Consider the following 18,233-nt stretch of genomic DNA (forward strand, 5'->3'; position numbering starts at 1 on the left):
TTTGGAAATTTTTGTCATGATTCTTTGACCATATATAGTAATCAAAGGAAAGGATCAGCGATTGAAATGGTTGAAATTCCTCACCGTTTCAATGGCCATTGATTTATCGAAAACCAACTTTGACAGTTGGATTTGCAATTCCTCGAAACTTCAACACGCGAGCTTCCCGGGAATGACGCCGGCTGTATTTAATCACACTTCTCATCTTTAACATGAGAAGTCCCTTCAAACGTGTATTTGACAAATTGTGTGCTCAGTCCTGTTCATCTATGTGATCTAAACAGTTCATGTTGAAGATCTCTTGTAAAGAAAAAATAATAGGTTTAAGATTATGTGAATCAAATAGTTACTGATATGTGATCGCAGACAATCGGAGTGAATTTGTTTTTAAGATAATGAGCTTGGACACACTGAATTTTTTAGGGGTGCTGATAAATACAACTGCGAATTTGCTACATGTAGCCAATTCATAAGAGGAAATTTTTGGATTCCTCCTTATAAATTAGCTACATCTAGTAAATTTGCAGTTGTATTTAGCTGGGCCCTTTTTTTAGAACCTCACGTATGAACGTGCGAGTTCCTTTGAAACGACATCGCAGGGAAACTCCAACGCGAATTTGTCAAATTGTGATCTCATCCCGATTTATCTCTCTGATCGAAAGCGTTCATGTTCTAAAGGTCGTCGAGAAGATATATAAAGTTGAAGATCATATTAATCGAGCACTGACCGCTGCATAATCGGAGATGATTTGGGTGAAATTGTTTCTGTGAAGATAGATTTGGCCACACTATATCGAACCCGTTTTATCGAAGAGAATAAATTCATAACGAGGGAGCATCGGACACACGCCATTGAATTCTGTAAAAACAGTCCGAAAATCGAGCACGCGAAAAGCCCAATGGTTGTCGTCCATCCCTTCTCCAAGGAGATGGCCATTCGCAAAAGAATCGCCAGCATGTACGCTCGCTCTCTCTCTCCCTCTCTCTAGATATTTTTGTAGGTGCGTGCATCTGGGTACTGTTGATTTTTTTTTTCTCCCTGTTTGAATATTTGTTTTGCTAAATAGTGAATTGTGCTGTTAACGTGATGAAAATGGGGAAAATTGAGTATTTTTTACTCAAACTGCATTGATCAAGAAGTAAAAGAGTGTGCTAAATGGTGAATTGTGATTTACATGATCAAAATGGGGAAAATTGGTTGTTTTGGTTGAATTGCATTGATCAAGAAGTAGGAGTGTGAGATTGAGCTCTGAAATTGGGGAAAACACCGTGGATTTATGAAGATTGAGTTATTGAATCACTACATTAGATTTTACGTCAGGGAAATAAAAGGAGAGATGGAGTTCATAGGATTTGGCCAGTTTGGGTGATTCTTCTGGTGAAAAGATTTGATTTTTGGCCCCTGTTTGAATTTTTGCAGATGGGGTTTGCTATATGGTTAATTGTGCTGTACATGAAGAAAATGGGGAAAATTTAAGTTTTTAAATTCAAATTGTATTGATTAAGAAGTAAAAGAGTTAGATTGAGCTGTGAAATTGGGGAAAACATTATGGACTTATGAAGGTTAAGTTATTGAATCATTGCATTAGATTTTTATGTCTGCACTAGGGAAAGAAAGGTGGAATTACGACGGTTTGGGTGATTCATAGAGTGAAAAGGTTTGATGGGGAAAGCTTTGTCTGTGTTTTGAGTATTGATAGTTGGATCTGAAATACGAGATTGCATATTCAAGAAAAAATCTGGAGAAAATCCACTGAAGTTGGTCATGAATTGGCTTCAGATTTGGTGGCTAATGACTGCGTTGTACGTGTCAAAAATATATTTATAAAAACTAAGAATTAACTACTACTCCGTAGAATAGTGATCAAGACCGAGTATCATTCCAACGGGGACTGAATGACTGAGTTAGGATAGATTCGATTAATTTCTATTCTAATTCGGAAAGAAAGAGTTTGATTGATTGGTTTGGTTGTTTCAAGAAACTAATTAAACTAAAGAGCAATTAATTAAAAGAGTTTAAAAATGATGGGAGAAGGATCTAGGGTTTAGAATCCACCCCAACCGCATAACCTTGTATCGCATAGACCGGGTTAATACTCGATTCGCAAATCACTATCGCTAGGGCTTGCAATCCCTATCGGTAGTGGTCAAGTAGATTTCTACAATTCGCCAACCGGTATGGTCTATCCCATGCCACAGACTGTCTCACTAGTGCAATCTAACCGCCTAATGGCACGATCCATCTCCGAAGCATAACCCATCTCAGTCACCTGGATTGTGGACAATGAAAACCATTATGTGAACTGTATTAGAAAACCATGGATATAAATACTCAACCGATCGAAAGAATTGATCGAAAACCATTCCGTTGATATCATGAAAGGAGTTCTGAACGCATAATTCGATTCGAATAAAAACCCTAATCTATGCAAAAGAACAAGCTAGATTACTTGGTGTGAGGCTTCATCCTCCCCGTAGATAAGGAGTTTAGCTGGCCATGGAAAAGAATAACATGCTAGGAATTGATGAAAACATGGAGAACAATGATGAACAATCGTGTTTCTCTCTTCCTTTGCCTCTAAACAAAAGTTTGGAACCCTAATATAAGTTTAGGAAGACCTATTTATAGTTTTTCCCCTAAAAATTACATTAAAAAAAACGCTGAAAATGGAGAAGTTCGGTCCCACTGCTCCGGACCAAGGCTATTGTGAGCTGTTTGCGTGTGACGGCACGCTGGTCCGGACCAGATCAGACCAAAACCGGACCATCGTTGCTGAGAGTTGTCTGCGTTGCGCGGGCATGCTTGTCCGGACCAGAACCGGACCATCATTGCTGCAAGCTTGGTTTTGCTTTGTTGAGTGCTGATCCGGACCAGACTTTGGGTAGTCCGGACCAGAGATGCTGCAAACATGATTTTCGCTCTATTTTGCCTCTTCTCACACATCGGCTTCTCCTCTTTGCTCCCCATCATCTCTAACATCCTCCAATTAACATAATTTCGCGTTTATTGAGTCCCAAGGCCTACTAACATCAAAACTAACAAGAAACACATCAAATAAACAAGCTAAGGAATGCACAAAGCGTAAACTAAAGGGATTGGATTGGTGCTTTTCAACACATATCAGCTAAGAATACGTGGGTCTGATTTTTCGGTACTTAGTAAGTACTTGGTGCAAATTTCTTCGTCGTAGAATGAGTTTGTGATATGGTTTTATCAATCCATCTGTAAAATCTTGATAAATTGCATAATGATAAATGAAAACAAAACTAAGCACATAATCCGGTGAAATAACTGGTTAGTGGTGTCAGCTTTGCCTGTAGGGTGTATTACATTATGGACAAGAAATAGCAGTAAAGAGACTTTCAAGGACTTCTACGCAAGGATTTGAGGAGTTCAAGAATGAGGTCATGCTTACTGCCAAACTGTAGCACGTAAATCTTATAAGAGTTCTGGGATTTTGCATCGAAAAAGAAGAACAAATGTTGATCTACGAATACATGCCGAACAAAAGCCTGGATCATCTGTAACTATGTCTATCCTTATTAATGGTGTGGGTGGATTAAAGAATGTATCTCATCTGTAACTATGTCTATCCTTATTAATGGTTCTACTACTCAGGAATTTCACACTCAGAAAGGCCTATGGCAAGGAGATCCCTTATCACCCTTCCTTTTCAACATTGTGGTGGAAGCTCTGAATATCTTGTTGGAAAGAGCTCGGGTTTTAAACGTTATCAAGGGTACAAAGGTTGGGGCTAATGGAGTTGTTCTGTCTCATTTACAATTGCGGATGATGCGATACTATTTTGCAATAATGATAGAGTGGAGATGGCTAATATAAAAAGGATTCTAAGATGTTTTCAGCTTATGTCTGGCCTAAAAATAAATTTCCCCAAGAGCTCTTTGTGTGGAGTTAAGGTCGGCCAGCAAGATGTTACTGCTCTTGCTCAGGTGATGGGGTGCAAAGTAGAGACCTTGCCAATCAAATACTTGGGGTTGCCTTTGGGTGCAAATCCAAATAGAATTAAAACATGGGAACCAGTTTTGGATAGAATGGGTAAAAAGCTGAGCATATGGAGAAGTAGATTCAACTCAACGGGAGGTAGACTTACTCTTTTGAATTCTAACTTTGGACATCTGCCCGTTTATTTTATGTCCCTTTTTAAACTACCAATAGCTGTTGCCAAGGCCATAGAGAAGATGCAGAAACAATTTTTCTGGGGTGACTCTGTTGATAAGAAGAAGTTACATCTAGTGCGATGGAGTAAGGTTGCCAAGAAGAAAGAGAATGGAGGTTTGGGAGTGAAAAATCTGAAGATCCAAAACCTAGCACTTCTTGCTAAATGGTGGTGGAGATTTAGTAAGGATAAAGATGCCCTTTGGGTCAAGGTCATTAGAAAGAAGTATAATCTGATTCAAAGTTGTTGGCTTCCTCATCTCCCTAATTCTGGACAGGTTACCAATATATGGAGAGATATTTGTTCCATAGGGAATTCGGCTTCATGTATCGGAACTATAATTCAAGAGGGCTTCAGAATTCTTATGGGGTCGGGCCGAGATACGTTATTCTGGAACCATATTTGGCTGGGGGATAAGGCTCTCAAGGATGTTTACCCAAGGCTGTTCCGAATTTCTAATCAGAAGGACTTTGTTATTAGAGCTATTAAGGAAGGGGCAGGTGAAGAAAGTTGGAACCTACTTTTTGGTAGAAGTCTGTATGAATGGAAAATGCTCCAAAAGATGGGGCTACAACAAAGATTACATAGTGTAACTTTGGACTCTTCCAAAAAGGATGTATTGCAATGGAATTGGTCTACAGACAAGAATTTCTTGGTGAAATCAGTTTATGACCAATGGGAGCAGCAAGTGCAGGCCCGAGATGAAGTATTGGGGTCTGTATGGAAGAACCTTAGTCCGTCTAAGGTTGAAATTTTCTCGTGCCTGGCTTTACAAGGAAGGGTGGCGTCCAGGTTGGTGCTCGTGAGCAAGAATATGATTCAGATGGGTCCATTGTCAAAGTGCCCATTTTGTGCTTCCTTCGAGGAAACCCCTAAACACCTATTTTGCACTGTCAATTTTCCTGGAATACTTGGTCATTTATAATGGTGTGGTGGCAGATGTTTTGGGTTTGTCCACCCTCTTTGGCAGACTTAGCTAATTGGTGGTTTGGCTCAAGGTTTAGAAATTTGGAAAGGCACATTTGGGAGGTGACTTTCTTTGCGACCTTATGGTCATTGTGGCTTACAAGGAATGACCTCATTTTCAACAATACCTCAAGATCAGCTAGTGAAGTAGGGGACCAGATTAAGACTAAGATGGCAATGTGGATGAAAGCTAAGTTCGATATCAAGGTGTACTCGGTGGAGTATTTTAAATGTTTTCTTCATGGTATTCGTAAGCTGAAGCTCTAATTTTGGGTTTGAGGTGTAACACATCCAACCCCCGGCTGGATGGTGTGTTTTATTCTTTGTGTTTCCTTTTTCGTGGCTGAGCAAGTTCGCTCTTCCCTCTTTTCCCCTCGATGTACCCCTTTCGAGATTTATAAAATTGTTTCGTTTGCCCAGCAAAAAAAAGAAGCCTGGATCATTATGTATATCGTTAGCCATCCGTAATGCTTCTAAAACAGTAATTGTGAACTATAATTGAGCATGGTTTTAACATGAGGTGTCGCCTACGTTTTAATTATCCAAATCTCTTTCGCGTAGATCCAATTAGGGGATTAGTTTTAGATTGGGAAAAATGAGTTCAAATCATTGAAGGGGTTACTCAAGGGCTCTTGTACCTTCAAGAGTACTCAAGATTGACAATAATTCACAGGGATTAATTTGAAAGCGAGCAACATTTTGTTAGACAACGAGATGAAGCCGAAGATTGCTGATTTTGGCATGGCTAGAATTTTTCAGAAAGATGAATTTGAAGCTAACACTGGCCGTTGGAATGTAGTAAGTGCCTTCTTTCTTACAATATACACTACTAATGTGTTCTAGTCTCAAATATTACTCATCCAGTTATCTGTTATTATTCACTTATGTAATATTGCAGTGGTTACGTACCTCCCAAATATGTAAAATGTGGCATATACTCCACCAAATCATATGTTTATAGGTTCGGAGTTCTTCTTCTACAAATCATTATCGGAAAGCGGAATAATTGTTCACATGGCCTTCATGAAGACTTAAACCTCTTAGACTATGTAAGTAATTCTGAAAATTGTGACATGAATATTGCGAATTGATTTCCTTCTTGTGAACTCTAAAGATGCACTGCATCAAAATACTTAAGGCATATGATTTGTGGAAGTGTGGGAAAGGCATGGAGTTCATGAATCCGTTGCTCGATGATACAAATTCATCCTGTAAATTAGTGAGACGCATGCAAATAGCTTTGCTATGTATCCAAGAGAATCCAGCTAATAGACTCTCCATGTTGGAACTCTCGTCAATGCTGAAAAATGAAACTACTACCATAATCACCCCCAAAAGACCTGCTTTTTCTACGAGAAGAGCAAGATGAAGATGAAGCTCAAGAGTCTACATCTCAACAAGAAATTTGGTTAGTTGGTGATGTATCCATTACCCAAATGGTAGCCCGATGAAAGTTAATTCTCCTTTTTTGTCTTGACTAGAGTAAGCCCCGAAACAGTTCATTTTTTCGCTAGGATTTTGCTTCTGGTGTCATATCTTTCTGAAATTTGGTAAATATGATTATTCCTATCCCTCTGTGTATATTGCCAGAAATACAACTTGTCTTGCTTCAGTTTCCTAGTCGATGAATCGGCTCTGGAATAAGCATTGCTCCTCGATCAGGCAGGTTGCATAATAAACACCATGCCTAAAGAAAATAAGAGAAAAATTCCGTGCTCGAGCTGCTACATATAGTTCATCCAAGTTTCAAGAACGCATGTGCTAGCCATCTGCAATTTTGTTACTCCGGAAATTTTTGTCATGCAAAAGTACACAAGCACCCCCTCAACTATCACTTTTTCTCATGGAGACCCCTCATGTTTAAAAACGCCAATACAGACCCCCTCAACTACTGAAAACAAAAAAAATGCTAACTCCGTTAACAGAATGAAGGAAATGACTAAGATACCCTTTTTATAAGGTAAAAGTACATAAATACCCCCTTAACTATTACTTTGTTCCACGGAGACCCCCTAACATTTATATTATACCCTCGTTCTATCAGTCATTCTAGTCTTTTTTTTTGTTTTATATAATTTCTTTTTTCCTTACATCAATTATTTTAAAGAGAACCTTCTGTATATAACAATAAAAAATAGCGTGAAAACCGTGGCGCGATGACGGCAGGTGCCGCAGTGGTTCTTTTGCTGATAAGAAATAAGAAGGGAAGAAGACAAGGGAAAGGAGAGAGATGGAAGAGAAGTCAAGGAGAACGGTGGCGGTAGTCGGCGGCAGCTGCTAAGTTGCTTTTCTCATCTATATTTTTTGAACTTTTCTTTAGAGAAAGAGTGTGCATGTATTGGAGGAGAGAGAAAAAACGATCACCGGAATCAGTGATTAGTCGGTTAGGGTATAGAGAGAGAATAGCTTAGATAGAGAGGGAGAGATTACCTATGATTGAGGGGGGAGGAGAATACAATTCTTTTAAGTTTTAATCTAACCATTGATTTTAATGGTAGAGATAAAGTGTTTTTTTTTTTTTTTTTTAAATTGTGTGGGTGGAACCGGATATATATATATATATGAACCAAAGTTTCAAATCTATTTGCTGATTTTAGATTTTGATTAGAGGTTATTTGTAGAGGGAAGAAAGAGAGAGGGGGTGTATGTATGTAATGCAATAAGGGTATTTTTGTCCGATTTATGGATGAGGGGGTTTATCACAAACGGTTTAGAGACGGAAGGGTGTCACTTGGGTAACAGAGATTACTTGAGGGGGTCTGTATAGGCGCTATTAAATGTGAGGGGATCTTGATGAGAAAAATTGATAGTTGAGGGAGTGTTTATGTACTTTTGCCTTATTCTTTGACCAGGTATAGTAATCACAATGGTTGTATTCATTCAAAACCGGGCATGCAATTAGGAATTTGAACAAAACTCATCATCATCTTGGGTGGGTTTGGACACCCAAGATGAGTCGCGGCGCGTGTAAACTGACCTAGTCACCTAAGTTATAAAAAAAGAAAAGAAAAGTGTATATGGTAAACCATCCGATTAAGGTCCTTTTAATTACAACCATATTATCAGTTGAAATATTCCTTGATAACAGATGCCATACTGGATGATATCCTAAATTTACAAAAACTGATAGTATAACAAATGTATATGTATTTCAACACGAAATAATTAACGATAATTAATGAAGTCGTCGTACTCAAATCCGAGTTTTACATGCATTATACAATCATTGTGAGACAAGCTCTTTCACCATGCATGGCTCCGTTTGTTTCGATGTAAAATATTTTTTCAAATAATAAACGTTTTAACTTTTATTTTTCGGTTTTTTATTGACATATGAAAAATATTTTCCAAAATAATAATAAATTGTTGGTTTAAAATTATTTTAATCAAGTAAGCGATCTTTCGATTCAAATATTTTTTTATGTTTACAAAATGTAATAGTATATCAACAACATATACGTATACTCTCCGAAGTCCCCTCTCTCTTATATAGTTGGGGGGGGGTGGGTATTTCAATTGAAAAAAAAAAAATTTAAAATTTGATTGTTGGACTCCAAAGTCCTCTCTCTCTTATAGTTGGGGTCGCAATGATTGATAAAGTACACTCTCCCATTTAGGGACGGAGCCAGGAATTTCACCATGCAGGGGCGAGCCTATATACTTTCATAGGAATTTTTTTTTTTACATGTAATAGTAGTGTTTCTTTTTCTTTTTGCAGGGGCGACCGTCCCTACTAGCCCCTCCCTGGCTCCATCCCTGCTCCCATTGGTTGTTGATAGCAGTGATGCTCCAGCTTGCGCGCATCTCGATTAACTTTGGGACAAATCTCTAATAACTTCAAAGATTAAAATTGAGAAAAACTTTTTCACGAAGCTCCGTGAAAAAGTTTTTACAGAGGTGAATCGCGCACATCCATTTCGGCTTTAGATGACCCAGATTTAAATGAAACTTTTCTGAGGAAGAGGCCGTTTCGGCTTTGGACTGTCTAAATTTAAACAAAACTTTTCCAGGGAAGAGTTTTATTTTAATCCGGACCATTCAAAACCGAAACGGACGATTAAGATCGCATGACTCTGTGGATAAGGAAATCACGACCCTTCCATAAATAAGTCAATCTCATAAATATTTTAGAGGACTTTGACTTCTTATATAATATTGCATTGAGTCAATCTCATAAATATTTTAGAGGACTTTGACTTCTTATATAATATTGCATTGAGGAATATCTGCCCAAGCCTTTATTACTCCTGCCGGAGAATAAGTCAATCTCATAAATATTTTAGAGGATTTTGACTTCTTTGCATTGAGGAATATCTGCCCAAGCCTTTTATTACTCCTGCCCTGAGAACAAGTCAATCTCATAAATATTTTAGAGCATTTTGACTTCTTTGCATTGAGGAATATCTGCCCAAGCCTTTATTACTCCTGCCCGATGGTTGAAACACGAGTAGGTGGGAGAGGAAACGCTGAAGTCAAGAGGAGTGGAGCCATATGATCTCCCATCCATCTTTCTCGGCCCACGAAATTGAACAAGTCTAAATTTGTTTAAATAAGAAATAGACTACACTAGAGAATAGAATAGACATCGATATTTAAAAAAAACTTATTTACAGAGCTCCAAGAAAAAGTTTTTATAGAGGTGAATCGTGCGCATCTGTTTCGATTTTGGATGGTCCAGATTTAAATTAAACTTATTTGAGGAAGAGTCCGTTTTGGCTTTGGACGGTCCGGATTTAAATAAAATTTTCTCGGGAAAGAGTTTCATTTAAATCCGGACCGTCCAAAATCGAAACGGACGGTCAAGATTGCACGACTCTATGGATAAAGGAATCACGGCCCCTCCATGAATAAGTCAATCTCATACATATTTTAGAGGACTTTGACTTCTATAACGTGAAGGCTTTTTTTTTTTTTTTTTGGTGAAACGAAGTCGCATGTAAAAGAAAATATCATTCAAGTCCTCAGCATGGCAGCTACATATAGTTCAAAGGTTCATGAACGGGAACTCCAGGCTCTAGCCATCTTAAAATGTTGTTCACCATCATTTCCCTCCTCCTCTTTCTTCCTTCATTAACAAGTTCTTCAGAGACCTGGATCAAAGCAGGTTCCTGGTTTTCCTTTGGCCAATTCCCAGTTCCCGATGTAGACTCAACTCTATTCACTCACTTGACATTTGCTTTTGCGTATCTCAACAATTCAACTTATGAGCTCTGGATCGAACCCTCTGATGAACCATCTATGCTCACCTTCACCGACATCGTTCGGCAGAAAAACCCATCAATTGTAACACTTCTGTCCATCTTTGTTGGAGATACCCAACCCTTCTCAACCTTCTATTCAATGGCTACCCAACCCTCTCACAGAACTTCTTTCATTGAATCATCAATACAGAGAGCCAGGCTTTATGGGTTTCACGGCCTGGAACTTTGTTGCGTCAAACCGGACACAAGCACCACCAAGATGGAAGCTATTGGAATTCTCTTTGACGAATGGAGAACTGCGATAAATAGGGAATCGAAGAATTCCAACCGATCACCGCTCATTTTGACACTGGCCGGTCATTATTTGCCTTCAAAAAACACCACAACCTATCCGATGGAGTCGATTCGAAGGAACTTCGATTGGGTACACATTGTATCGTACTACTATCACTTACCCACCACGGAAAACATCACAGGTGCTCATTCTGCTTTGTATGACCCCTCAAGCAATATAAGTACTGATTATGGAATTAAGGAATGGATAAGTAGAGGATTACCTGCTGACAAGATGGTTTTGGGGTTAGCATACCATGGGTACGCGTGGATGCTGGTGGACCCGATGGTCAATGAGATCGGATCACCGGGACGAAGTCCCGCCGTTACGCATGATGGTTCGATGTTCTACAAGTTCATCAAGTCAACTATGCGATGTGATGGAGAAAAGTTAGTGTATAACTCCACTTATGTCACGAATTACTGCATTAATGGTTCAGTTTGGATTGGTTATGATGATGTGGAGGCCATCAGAACTAAGGTTTCGTATGCGAGGGATAAAGGGCTTCTGGGTTACAAAGTATGGCATGTCGGCAATGATGACAATTGGAAGCTTTCTAAGGCGGCAGGTAAAACTTTAAAGCAATATCATGTAGCCGACCCTAATTGATTGGGGCTTAAGGCTCGGTTTTTATTTTGTTTGGTTTATCATACTGCAATAAAGGAAGAATTTACTTACAGTTATGGCATCAACCATCTCTGTGATTAACTTGCCATATGAATGTTTATTAGTGATGGTTGAATCCGTAAGTAAGCTTGCGAAGCTCCCACGAGGAGCTAGCCAGTAGCCACCACCCTGGCCATTAAGAATTACAATGCCAAACTCACACAGCACCTCCATTCCCCTTTGCTAGTAGCTGTTGGTAAGTGCGGAACCAGGAATTCAAAACGCCCTCGGCTAACAAAAAATTTAATAAACTAATATATAAACGTAATATGTAAATGTTCAACAACAAACAAAAGAAAAGTACAAAAAAACGTAAACTATTGAAGTTGTATCCTATTGAAATTGTGTCCTGCGTTGTTTTAGAGAATATAAATTATTTATTCTCTCATCTGAGTCTATATCTTTAACAAGTTTACCTATAAATGAGGTGTGCTAAAATTTATTAGGCTAAATTTTTACAAATAATTTTTTTTTTCACTCCACCTCCCGTCACCTGGGATACAGCCTAGGGCTTCTAATGTATAGTTCCGCCCTCAGCTGTTGGGATCACCTCACCTCATGCGTAAGTGTGTGAAACAACTGTAGAAGGGGTTGTATGTAAGAATTAGTCTGAGTTGTGCGCAAGTTTTCCCTGGACACCCTGCATTACAATAAAGAAAAAGGCAGAAAGCAAAACAAAACAGTAGAAGCAGGTCACTGCTAACAAATTAAACACCTAAAGTCTAATGTGACGCAGAGCTGAATTTTGTTCACATTTTGACGCTGAATTGACAAAGTACTATTATTCTAATTCTTATTCATAACTACACTCTAGAGGTCGGTGTTCATCTCCGGATGTGCAACTGCCGTTGCCTGACAGCCTGAGTTATCAAAAAACTAGAACTATTCCCTAACGTCTTTTTTTTTTTTCACATTGGAAGGGATAGGAATGTTCTGTTTCTCTTGTCTACTGCTATATTGTCTCCTCACATTTCTCTCTAATGTGCAATTTCAAAGCACAAGAAGATGAGAATGATCCTAGAAACAAGAGACACCTGTTGCTAGTAATCTTGCTTTCAACCTCAGCCACAGTTACCCTGGTACTAGTTTCTGCGACGTGGTATCTGCGTAAGAGAGCACGCAGAAACAAAGGTAAGTTCCTTCCAGTTGTGAAAATTTTGTTCCTAAATATTTCCCTTAACCCTTCTAACGGCTTTCTTCAATTTTCCACATGTCCTTTTTATTGGTTACAGGATGGATGGACAACGAAAAAGAATCGCAATCTTTATTCAGAACTACTATAGCATCTCCTGAAAATGCAAATGCTCCTAATTTGCTAGTATTTAGTCTCACTGACCTTGTAGAAGCAACCAATAATTTTTCAATTGAAAATAAGCTCGGAGAGGGTGGATACGGACCTGTTTACAAGGTAAAATTATTCTTCTTTGAATAAATCAAGAAAACAAAACTAAATAAGTGGTATCTGTTTTGCCTATAGGGTATATTATGTAATGGACAAGAAATAGCAGTAAAGAGACTCTCAAGGACTTCTACACAAGGATTTGAAGAGTTCAAGAATGAGGTGATGCTTACTGCCAAACTGCAGCATGTAAATCTTGTAAGAGTTATGGGATTTTGCACCGAAAAAGAAGAACAAATGTTGATCTACGAATACATGCCGAACAAAAGCCTAGATCATTTTGTCTATGGTTAGCAATCCTTAATGCCTCTAACCTAATTGTGAATCATAATTGAGTGTGATTTTAACATGAGGTGTCACCTAAATTTAACTATCCAAATCTCTTTCACGTAGATCCAATGAGGGGATCACTTTTAGATTGGGGAAAACGAGTTCAAATCATTGAAGGGGTTACTCAGGGGCTCTTGTACCTCCAAGAGTACTCAAGATTGACAATAATTCATAGGGATTTGAAAGCGAGCAACATTTTGTTAGACAACGAGATGAAGCCCAAGATTGCGGACTTTGGCATCGCTAGAATTTTCCAGAAAGATGAATTCGAATGTAACACTGACCGGATTGTTGGAACATAGTAAGTGGCATATTTCTTACAATACACACTACCTAATGTATTCTAGTCTCAAATAGTACTAATCTAATTATCTCTTTTTGTTCACTTATGCTATATTGCAGTGGTTATGTACCTCCTGAATATGTAAAACGTGGCATATATTCCACTAAATCAGACGTTTATAGCTTCGGAGTTCTTCTTTTACAAATCATTAGTGGAAAGCGGAATAATTGTTCACATGGCCTTCATGAAGACTTAAACCTCCTGGACTATGTAAGTAATTCTGAAAATTTTGACATGAATATTGCGAATTGATTTCGTTCCGGTGAACTCTACTGAAGATGCACTGCATCGAAATACTTCAGGCATATGATTTGTGGAAGAGTGGGAAAGGCATGGAGTTCATGGATCCATCACTCGACGATACAAATTCATCCTGTAAATTAGTGAGATGCATGCAAATAGCTTTGCTATGTGTCCAAGAAAATCCGGCCGATAGACCATCCATGTTGGAACTCTCGTCGGCGCTGAAAAATGAAACTGTCGCCATGAACAACCCCAAAATACCTGCTTTTTCTATAAAAAGAAATGAAGATGAAGTTCAAGCGTCTACATCTCAACAAGAAATTTGGTCAGTTGGTGATGTATCCTTTACCCAAATGGTAGCCCGATGAAGGTTAATTTTCTTTTTGGTTCATGACTAGAGTAAGCCCCGTAACCGTTCATTTTTTCGTTAGGATTTTGCTTTTGCTGTCGTATCTTTCTGAAGTTTGATGTAAATATGATTACTCCCATCTCTCCGTGCATATATATCGCCGGAAATACAACTTGTCTTGCTTCAACTTGTCTTGTTTGAATGCATTATACAATCATTATGCATGAGACAAGCTCTTTTACAATATCTTAAGACGATTTCATCCACTCCACTAACTTGGTTGACAAGCTCTTTTAAACAGATTCTATGGTACATCGAGTGAAAGACAAAATATTAGCCACAGAGAAAGAGGCTAAGTATGAGGCCAAACTAGAAACAAAAAAAAATTGATACATCCATTGAGAAGTTGAATTGGGTCAGATTTGGAAAGTAAGCCCCAAACTGGTCCAATTAGTAATAGAATTTCAGCAGCATGAAGAACCCAGAAACCTTAAATTCCAGGCAGAATTGAGGCCCAGAAGGTTGAAAGGCTTCTCAATTCAACTCCTTACCCAGCAGCAAACTAACAGCCTTTTGGATCGGACTGGTCGAACTTTTTTTTTTTTTTTGTAAACAGATTGAATAAATTAAAACCTAGATAGTGGAGTTTGGTTAGGGATCGAAAACTATAAAGAGGAAAAAAAAAATTGGTGATCTTCTCCTAGAAACATTATTGTGGTTGTAAAATGGTCCGCAATATCACGTGACAATACTCTAGGACTATTACATTTTCACCGTTACAGTAAACATGTTTATCTGATTCTACCAAGATCTAAAATTTAGATTCTATAGCAGAATCTAAAACTAGAATGCAAAATCTGTATCTATAGCTATAGTAAACATGCCCTAATGCAATGCATGAAATCCCCCAAATGCTAGACTGCGAGAAGCTATTGGGACATTGAAAACTCTCGTTTTTGTCACGCATATGCCGAGCAAGGCGTGGATGCGATTGCAGGCGTTGGTTGGTGATAAGCACCCAATATTGTATATATTTGGTGCACTAAGTTCTGGTTTTGTTGGTTATTTAGTGTTTTTAGTAGTTCGTATTTAAGTTTGCACCATAAAGTGTTTTCTCAAGCGTTGCAGGTAAATCGGCATGTTTTGATGCCTTTTTTATGCCAACTTGTGCCCATGAATTTTCCCAAGTGCTGGAGGTAGCGTGGGACAAGGCTGGCGATGTTTTGAAGGCATTTAGAGAGCCGTCGGGTCATCGGGTGACCAGCCAAGGCCATAGCATGGGATGTTGGTGAAAAGCAGGCGGTATCGATACCATCATAATGGAAGTATCGATACAAAATTGAAACAGAACAAATGGAATTTATCCGTAGGGATGTTGTATCGATACAGGAAAATAACCATATCGATACGGGTGCTTTTTTTGCAGATATTTTCTGCTTTTTGGACTTTCTACTTATAGCATGCACTACTACAATAAACCATAAAGATCACAGCTATTGGCTGTGATTGTAAGTTTTTCATCACGCTCTTGCTACCGTGATGGATATGGGTGTGATTGTAAGTCACTCATATAAATCACGGTTATAAACCGTGATTGAAAGGGAAACAATCACGGCCAAAAGGCGTGATCGTTTCTCTTTTATCACGGTTATAAGCTGTGATTGTTTCTTTTGGGGGTGCTTGTTTCTCTTTTTTAGGTGTGATTGTATATTAGTTTAGATCACGGTCTATAACCGTGATTGAAAGTTCAAAAGGATCACACCATAAACTGAGATGGAAAACCATTGCGCGTGATCTTTTCTTTGTATCTACTAGACCATCTTTTATTGTCATTGCCAAGTTTCGAACCCACGCACCCTTAATTGATTTTCCAAGCCCTTACCACTAAGCTAGTCAAGAACTTCTGTTATATTAGGAAAACAAAAATATTTATACTTACTTTCTAAAGTGAGAAAACTTTTTTCCCCCCCTTAAAATTTGCTGAATCTTTTGAAATGCAACTAACATGATATTAAAATATATAAAAATACATATATAAACATTGTTTAAAAAATTTTAAAAATATGACAATAAATTTTTTGCCAATCAAAATTAGTTATTGGTCACCAAAGGATTTTCTTGGGGCAAAAAATTTAATTTTAGCTAGTAAATTTAGTAGACAATAGTGTTTTTTGTTATAGTGTGAGCTTTATACTTTTATGAAAATTATCACAACCAGCTGATTATAATATTATAGACAAATTTTAGATTTTTTATTATTTATAAACTAACCATTTCACATGAATTTTGTGTTTATATTGAATTTCATTTTAATCATTTTCAGATAAGGTTTAGCCATAATAATATAATTATTTTTTTACCTAATGTGTCAAACAAATATTTGGAAGACATTCGAAATAACTACACTACTATAATAAACCATAAAAATCACAGCTCGCTTATGTGAAAATCGGACACTAGTGGAATAGTCCGTCCGTCGTCGAAGAAACAACTAGGCACCGGTGGAACCCAGTTGTGGGATTTGCCTTCTCTCTCTCTCTCGATCTTTTTGGGCATGAAGATGAAGATGAAACATAAAAAAATTTTGGGATAAAGTGTAATTAGGGCTTATCTTCTTACCTTTTGTAAAAAAGAAAAAAAAAAATTTCAAAGTTCTTAAACGACATCGTTTTTCTCACATAACTTTTCAAAGTCTGTCTAAATGAGTACCAGCCCATCCACGTGAAAATTTAGACTGCGCACCAAAATGGGTAGACTTTTTATCTCGCCGCAAGAGTGAGATCATTTATCTCACTTTTTTCCGCACTAATGTTTTTTATAACGGTATAAGAGTGAGGTCTTTTATCTTTTATTTCACTACAAAAGCGAGATCTTTTATCTCTTTTTTTTTCACCCTAAAATCTTTTATCATGCCACAAGGGTGAGATCTTTTCTCTTTTTTATCACGTCACATTGGTGAGATCTTTTCTCTTTTATCTCGCCACAAGAGCGAGATCTTTTATCTCATTTTTTTTTGCCCTAAAATCTTTCATCACGCCGCAAGGGTGTGGTTGTTTTTCTTTTATCTCGCCGTAAGAGTGAGGTCTTTTATTTTGCGCTAAAACACGCTTTTTATCTCAGCTTTGAGCTTAAACTGAGATAAAAAAATTTAAGAATCACTTTTTATCACGCTTTCACTGAAAATTGTGATCATTGTGAATCTCCTTAGTGTGGCGTATATCTATTATTGTAGTAGTGATGGTTTCTACTTTTAGGATATTTTCAGATATTTTACTGAGGAGGAGGGGTTACCTTGTATAAATAGCCACACTCTCTCTCCTTCTTAACTCTATTCTATTACACCTTCAAGTCTTTTACATTTTTGGCTTTCCTCCATTAAAGCTCTCAAGCTTTTTGAGCTATTTCCTTCAAGAACTTCTTAAGGTATTTGTTGTTTGTTAATTTCTTGTTTATTAAAGTTGATTGTACGGTTTGGATCTTCACTAATATCAAGTTTGTTTTCGATTCTATCGGATAAAAAATCATGTCTTGTTTTTATGTTTTCTTTTGTGCTTTAGTTATGAGTGAATAGTTGTTTGGCTAAGTTTCGGGATAATCTTTCCCAAAGACTTAGGTGGTTAGTTGGTTCTCAAACCCTCAGGCTTAAAAGCATGGTTTTTGGAATTATGGTAACTTAGCCATTTTGATCTAAGCGAGGGGTATTAACTTCTTAGTAGGTCGTTTAGTCAAGCAATCTTGGCAAGCGACGTACCGAGGGCTCGTGGCCTCCTACGTGTTAGATACATTAGCAAAAATATGTTGATTTAATTCTGTTTAATCACATCTTTTAATAAACGTAATCTTTAAAGTTAAATCTTTCAGGCGTGAGCACGCAGTCGTAACTCTCGCTTGAGTTATAATTGAGAACCGATAACGGCTTTTGTTAAGGGATAGACGATCCCTCAACTTGCTGCTTTCAGTTTATAAAGTTCATTCATAGTCTTTTATTTATCACTTCCATCGTTTAAAGCAAAACCAAGTTGGCCGTCTTTAACGCCAAAATCCACGTTACAATACCTACAATCCGATTAAGCTATCTCTGATTCCCTGTGGTACGATCCCGGTCTTACCGGTTTATTATGCTACCGATGATCTAGCCCTACAATTGGGGTTTTCTCAACCTTATATTTGAAGGCGAGGTTTGCGGATTTAAGCAATTGGTTGAGTGCGGACGTGCCAAGACTT

At 37.9% G+C, this 18,233-nt stretch overlaps 2 protein-coding genes across 3 annotated transcripts; both read left to right on the forward strand.

Moving 5' to 3' along the window:
* The first annotated feature begins 568 nt into the window (after window positions 1–568).
* On the forward strand, window positions 569–6,755 carry LOC131298765 (receptor-like serine/threonine-protein kinase SD1-6). 2 transcript variants are annotated; one of them, XM_058324245.1, is made up of 4 exons: window positions 569–958; window positions 5,706–5,942; window positions 6,043–6,193; window positions 6,283–6,755. In XM_058324245.1, the coding sequence occupies exons 2-4, from the start codon at window positions 5,908–5,910 to the stop codon at window positions 6,511–6,513; spliced, it is 417 nt and encodes a 138-aa protein (XP_058180228.1). In that variant the 5' UTR covers window positions 569–958; window positions 5,706–5,907; the 3' UTR covers window positions 6,514–6,755. The 2 variants fall into 2 exon arrangements, with proteins under 2 accessions (XP_058180228.1, XP_058180220.1); XM_058324237.1 differs by having other exon boundaries at window positions 5,818–5,942.
* Window positions 6,756–10,024: 3,269 nt separating this feature from the next.
* On the forward strand, window positions 10,025–14,130 carry LOC131298577 (cysteine-rich receptor-like protein kinase 7). The gene is made up of 7 exons (XM_058324061.1): window positions 10,025–11,247; window positions 12,342–12,476; window positions 12,578–12,753; window positions 12,823–13,033; window positions 13,138–13,375; window positions 13,477–13,627; window positions 13,720–14,130. The coding sequence occupies exons 1-7, from the start codon at window positions 10,173–10,175 to the stop codon at window positions 14,026–14,028; spliced, it is 2,295 nt and encodes a 764-aa protein (XP_058180044.1). The 5' UTR covers window positions 10,025–10,172; the 3' UTR covers window positions 14,029–14,130.
* The last annotated feature ends 4,103 nt before the right edge of the window (window positions 14,131–18,233 follow it).

Source organism: Rhododendron vialii, chromosome 1a (genome assembly GCF_030253575.1).
Source record: "Rhododendron vialii isolate Sample 1 chromosome 1a, ASM3025357v1".
Classification (NCBI taxonomy): Eukaryota; Viridiplantae; Streptophyta; class Magnoliopsida; order Ericales; family Ericaceae; genus Rhododendron; species Rhododendron vialii.

Excerpts from the sequence above, each read along its gene's own strand:
- LOC131298765 (XM_058324245.1), top strand. The coding sequence starts at position 5,908 with ATGAATTTGAAGCTAACACTGGCCGTTGGAATGTA. Across the intron at positions 5,943-6,042 it reads ACACTGGCCGTTGGAATGTA|TGGTTACGTACCTCCCAAAT; the intron begins GTAAGTGCCTTC and ends GTAATATTGCAG. Across the intron at positions 6,194-6,282 it reads ACTTAAACCTCTTAGACTAT|GCATATGATTTGTGGAAGTG; the intron begins GTAAGTAATTCT and ends AAAATACTTAAG.
- LOC131298577 (XM_058324061.1), top strand. The coding sequence starts at position 10,173 with ATGTTGTTCACCATCATTTCCCTCCTCCTCTTTCTTCCTTCATTAACA. Across the intron at positions 11,248-12,341 it reads GAAGCTTTCTAAGGCGGCAG|CACAAGAAGATGAGAATGAT; the intron begins GTAAAACTTTAA and ends GCAATTTCAAAG. Across the intron at positions 12,754-12,822 it reads GATACGGACCTGTTTACAAG|GGTATATTATGTAATGGACA; the intron begins GTAAAATTATTC and ends TTTTGCCTATAG.